The 6,000-nt window shown below is 59.6% G+C and overlaps 1 protein-coding gene across 1 annotated transcript in view; it reads right to left on the bottom strand.

The window, feature by feature from the left end:
* The window catches only part of KCNJ3 (potassium inwardly rectifying channel subfamily J member 3), a 33,118-nt gene extending 31,269 nt beyond the window's left edge, over window positions 1-1,849 (bottom strand). The window contains exon 1 of the mRNA XM_040070172.2: window positions 1,154-1,849. Coding sequence (XP_039926106.1) covers window positions 1,154-1,831 — 678 coding nt within the window. The 5' untranslated portion in view covers window positions 1,832-1,849. The remainder of the gene's footprint in view (window positions 1-1,153) is intronic.
* Window positions 1,850-6,000: the final 4,151 nt, after the last annotated feature.

Genomic DNA, 6,000 nt, shown 5'->3' on the forward strand with positions numbered 1-6,000 from the left:
GCCCTCCAGGGCCGGGATTTTCCAGGTCTATCCCTGGCTCTCCGCTTTCCTCGGAGCTGACGCCCGTGAAGTTCAGCCCGGCTGGGCTCAGGGCTGCCCAAAAAGCTCCGGAGGATTCCCGCAGCTTTCTCCTTCCCGGCTCAGGGAAGGCTCGGAGCTACAAAGGATTTCCTTGTCAGGGAAACGGAGCATTTTATAGGAATCTATAAATATCCGTCCCAGTCCTGCTCTGAATGTGGGAATTATCTCCATGGAGCTCGGGAATGCGGTGCTGACGGCTGAGCCGGCAGCCCGGGGCTCCCGGAGATGTTCCCTGAGCCAGGAAAACGGGACAGGGATGCTGGGACAGCAGCGGGACCCAGACGCGATCTGGGATTGTCCAGTCCTATCCCTGGCCATCTCCATGGATCGGGCTGCTCCAGGGATGTGGGGACAGCCACGGGCAGGAGCAAGGGATGTCCCAGGGACATGGACAGGGGTGGGATGTCCCCAGGGGAGCGGCAGCGGGGCCACGGCTCTGTCACGGAGCCACGGAATCGTTTAGGTTGGAAAAGAACTCCGAGACCACGGAATCCAGCCATCCCCAGCACTGCCAAAGCCTTCCAAGACCAAGGAATCCAACCATCCCCAGAACTGCCAGGGCCCTCACGGAATTTCTGAGGTTGGAAAAGCCCCTCAAGACCATGGAATCCAACCATTCCCACTGTCCCCAGCAGTGCCAAAGCCCTCCAAGACCACAGAGACCAACCATCCCCAGAACTGCCAGGGCCCTCACGGAATTTCTGAGGCTGGAAAGGCCCTCCAAGACCACAGAATCCAACCATTCCAACTGCCTCCAGCACTGCCAAATCCCTCCAAGGCCCTGGAGTCCAAACAACCCAAACATCCCCACCCTGCCAGGGTCCTCCCGGAATTTCTGAGGCTGGAAAGGCCCTCCACGACCACTGAGCCCAGCCATCCCAACCATCCCCACCCTGCCAGGGTCCTCCCGGAATTTCTGAGGCTGGAAAAGCCCTCCACGACCACTGAGCCCAGCCATCCCAGCACTGCCAAGACCCCCCACATCCCCAAGCTCCACCTCCCCACCCCACCGAGGCCCCGGCCATCCTTCCCGGCAGGAATTTCCCCTCCACTCCCCCCTCGGAGCGCCCACCTTGAGCAGCTTGCAGCGGATCTGCGCCGAGACCATGTGGCTGTTGCGGAGGTTGCCCACGCGGAACATGAGCGTGAGCTTGCCGTCGCGCATGGAGATGGCGGCGTGCTCGCTGAACATCAGCGTCTCCGCCCTCTTCTTGGGCTGCGACATCTTGATGAACATGCAGCCGATCAGGAAGGCGTCCACGATGGAGCCCAGGATGGACTGGAAGAGGAAGAGGATGATGCCCTCGGGGCACTTGTCGGTGATGTAGCGGTAGCCGTAGCCGATGGTGGCCTCGGTCTCGATGAAGAAGAGGAAGGCGGAGGGGAAGTTGTACACGTTGGCCACGCACGGGGTGTAGCTGTCGTCGTGCGCCTTGTTGAGGTCCCCGCGCATGTAGGCGATCACCCACCACATGGAGGCCATGAAGAGCCAGGCCACGGTGTAGGTGAGGATGAAGATGAACAGGTTCCAGCGCCACTTGAGGTCCACCAGCGTGGTGAAGAGGTCGGACAGGTAGCGGCTGGTCTCGCCGCCCAGGTTGCCGTGCTGCACGTTGCAGCGCCCGTTCTTGTCCACGAAGCGCTGCCGCTTCCCCCGCGGGGCGCTGCGCGGGGGCGGGAGGCCTCCGCCGCTGGCCGAGGTGCTCACCACCTGGTACTCATCGCCCAGCTTGCGCCGCAGCGCCGACATGCTCCGCGCAGCGCCGAGCACAGCCCGCAGCCCCGAGCACACCGCGGAGCGCCGAGCACACCCCACAGAGAGCGCGGAGCTCCGAGCACAGCGCGGAGTTCCGAGCACAGAGCGGAGCGCCGAGCACACCCCACAGAGAGCGCGGAGCGCCGAGCACAGCGCGGAGCCCCGAGAACACCGCGGAGCGCCGAGCACACCCCACAGAGAGCGCGGAGCTCCGAGCACAGCGCGCAGAGAGCGCGGAGCCCCGAGAACACCGCGGAGCCCCGAGCACACCGCGGAGCCCCGAGCACACCGCGGAGCTCCGAGCACACCGCGGAGCTCCGAGAACACCGCGGAGCCCCGAGAACACCCAGCAGAGAGCGCGGAGCCCGCAGGGAACGCGGAGCCCCGAGCACACCGCGCAGCGCCGCGGATCCCGCGGAGAGAGCCCAGCTCCGCGCAGCGCCCCGGAGACCGCGGAGCCCCGAGCAGCCGGCACAAACCGCGGAGCCCCGAGCACACCGCGGGGCCCCGAGCACACCGCGGAGCTCCGAGCACACCGCGGAGCGCCGCGGAGCCCCCAGAGAGCGCGGAGCCGCGAACGCCCTGAGCAGCTGCGGGCACCCCGCTCAGCCCCGAGCACACCGCTCAGCTCCGCGCAGCCCGCAGTGACCGCGCAGCCCCGCTCAGCCCCGCGCAGCCCCTCTCAGCCCCTCTCAGCCCCGCTCAGCCCCGCTCAGCCCACCCGGCCCCGCGGCCGCGGAGCCTCCGCCCGGCGCCGCCGCCGCTTCCCACGCGGAGCCGCCGGCAGCGGCCCCGGGCAGGGCGGCCCCGCCCCGCGCAGCGACACTCCCCCCGCACCGCACCGCACCGCACCGCACCGCACCGCGCAGCGCCGCCCCCGGAACCGCGCACCGCAGCTGCGCCCGCCCCCCTGACCCCGCGCACTGCCCGCCCTCCGCATCTTCATCCTCACCAGCATCCTCCTCCTCCTCCCGGCATCCTCGGCTCGTCCTCCTCCCCGCCATCCCCCGCTGCCCATCCTCCTCCGCTCATCATCTTCATCTTCCTCCCCGCCGTCCTCCTCCCCCGGGGCTCCATCCCTCCTCCTCCTCCTCCCGCCTCGGAGCTGCTCCGGCTCCCGCAGGACCAACGAGGAGAGGGCGAGGGGAGGTCGGGCACCCCCACTCCTTTTTATTCTATTTCTATTTCTATTCTATTCCTATTTCTGTTATTTTCTATTCCATTCCATTTCTATTCTATTCTATTCTATTCTATTCTATTCTATTCTATTCTATTCTATTCTATTCTATTCTATTCCATTCCATTCCATTCCTATTCTATTCTATTCCATTCCATTCCAATTTCTATTCTATTCTATTCCATTCCATTCCATTCCAATTTCTATTCTATTCTATTCTATTCTATTCTATTCTATCCCATCCCATTCCCATCCTATCCCATTCCATTTTATCCTATCCCATCTCCCATCCCGTTCCCTTTTGTCCCGTTTTCATCCTCATCGTGTTCGATTCCGAGTTTCAGAGGTGTTTTTGTCCCCCCACAGCCCTGCAGGACGCGGAGGGGACTCGGCCCCGAGAGGAGCCGCAGAGCTCAGCCCCGATTCCTGCTGGGGGGCAGGAAATGAGTCCCAAAACGTGGATAAATCCCGGGGATCGATGGGACCCTTTGGGTGGGAAGGGCTGGATCCCAGGGCATTCCTCACACACTCCTGCTGCTCCAGGAAAAACGTGGATTGTCATGTTTCAGCCGTGTGACGAACCCAGCCGCGCCTCCCTCCACAACCATTATCCCTTCACCTTCCTCGCAACTCATTCCCAAGGATTTTTCTGGCAGCTGCATTTCCATTCCAGCTTTTCTGCATTTTTTTTTTTTTTTTTTTAGATAATTATTTACTTTCTCACTTTCCTGGTTTCTATTCCCAGTCTCTCCCGTTCCCCTCCCTTTTTTCCCCGCGATTGACACAATGCCTGTTAATTTTCCCACCCCGTCAAAGGGAATTTTGTATGGAATTCATCCCAAACTCCGGCCACGCTGCCAGAACCCTCCCGGCTCAGAGCTGCCCCAGCCCTGCCAGCTTCCCTTCTCCCATTTCTCCTTCCTCCATCCCTCCTGTTTTCCCAGGGGCCTCTCCCTGGGCTGGAATTGGGCAAAGATTCCCCGCGATCCATCGCAGCGTCCCGGTGACAATCCAGGGGGAGCCGATCCCGGTAATTACTGCAATTAAAACCCTCCTGGCTTTCGGGGGGACGAGCGCATTCCCAGCCTCCGCCTTCTGCCGGCCGGGCTGGGAGCGGGAAGGGAGCGATGGGCCGGGAACAGCGGCGCCCGAGGGGTCCTGGGGACAGGAACCCGCTCCAGGGAGCGCTGGAAAAGCTCTTCCAGCCCTGGGCTGATGGAATTCCAGCTGATCCCGCTCTGCAGGGACACCTGCCACTGTGCCAGGCTGCTCCAGCCCGGCCTGGGACACTGCCAGGGATCCACAGCTGCTCTGGGAATTCCATCCCAGCCAGGAATTCCCAATTCCCAATCTCCCACCCATCCCTGCCCTCTGGCAGTGGGAGCCATTCCCTGTGTCCTGTCCCTCCATTCCTTGTCCCCAGCCCCTCTCCAGCTCTCCTGGAGCCCCTCCAGGAGCTCTGAGCTCTGCCTGGATCCTTCCCTTCTCCAGGGGAACATTCCCAGCTCTCCCAGCCTGGCTCCAGCCCTGGGAACATTCCCACGGCCTCCTCCGGAGTCTCCAGCAGCTCCAGGTGCTCCTGGTGCCGATTATCCCACGAATCCACCCTCCCATGCCTGCCGCCCTCCAGCCGATCCCGGTGAGTTTTCCCACCCCACGCTCTGAGGTCTCTGTCCAGATCCATTCAAACTCCCCTGGGCAGGAATTCCCCTGGAATTCTCCTTTTCCTGCAATTCCATTTCTTACCCGCAATTCCCTGGTTTCAGCACCTGGAGGCTTTTCCAGGCTCTAGCTGGGGACGTGGGGATGATGACAAATAAAACGATGGAGTAAATTATTTATTCCCTGAATTAACAGACACATTCCCAAACCCGTCTCTTCCAATCCCACCGATCCTGGATATGGATTTGAGGGCGGATCCCGCTGTTTTCCCTCGGAAAAATCGTTTCCAGTCTGAAATGGGGACTGGAGCAGGAGGTCACGGCACCAGTGCCAGGATTTTGCTGACCCCAAAAATTCATCCCCTCTGGATGGATCCCTAAATCCCTTAAATAAATCCCCCAAAAAAAGGGATAAGACAAATTTCCAGGGAAACGAGATGGAGGTCGGTTCCCTCTTTGTGATCTTCTGTCAATCCCAATTATTAACATTCCTGAGAAATCCCCCCCAAAAAAGGGGAATTATCTCCGTGCCCGCATTCATCCTTCCCTAAAGGGATCCCTAAATCCCTTAAATAAATCCCAAAAAAAAAGGATAAGACAAATTTCCAGGGAAATGAGATGGAGGTCGGTTCCCTCTCTGTGATCTTCCATCAATCCTAATTATTAACATTCCTGAGAAATCCCCCCCCAAAAAAGGGGAATTATCTCCGTGCCCGCATTCATCCTTCCCTAAAGGATGATCGGGTGATGGATTCGAGGCTGCATCATTAGCAGGAGCGGTTAATTACCTCTACACGCCTTAATTACCAGCAGGGGAGGTTGGGCGTCACCTGCGGCTCCAACCCCCTGGAAACTCCTGGAGCAGGGAATTACCGAGAAAAGGGATTTTATTGGGGTTTTTCCCCATATTTTTTGGACAAGGAAGCAACTCTGGACGTGTGGAACCTCATTAACTGAGTTGTTAATTAGTCCTTCTGCGATTTAATTGGTTGAAGGGCACTGCAGCAGCACAGGGTGAATTATAAAATCCTGTATTCATCTAGAAATTCAGTTTATAAAAACCCTAATTTTACAAACGGCTCCGGCTCCAAAGGAACCTCGGGATGGGACAGGGCAGTGTCGGGAATGCGGAGCCGCTCCCCTCTGGATCCAGGGGTTTTCCACAGGGAGATGACATCGCCCTCTCCCACTGTCCCCAGGACATTCCCGACCTCCTCCTTCCCACCCCAACCCGAATTCCCAAATTCCCAACCCTGGACCCACCCAGGGCTGTGGCGTGGCCAAAACCCTCGGGAAAGGAGATGAAATAAATGACTGATTCCTCT

Source organism: Hirundo rustica, chromosome 7 (genome assembly GCF_015227805.2).
Source record: "Hirundo rustica isolate bHirRus1 chromosome 7, bHirRus1.pri.v3, whole genome shotgun sequence".
NCBI lineage: Eukaryota > Metazoa > Chordata > Aves > Passeriformes > Hirundinidae > Hirundo > Hirundo rustica.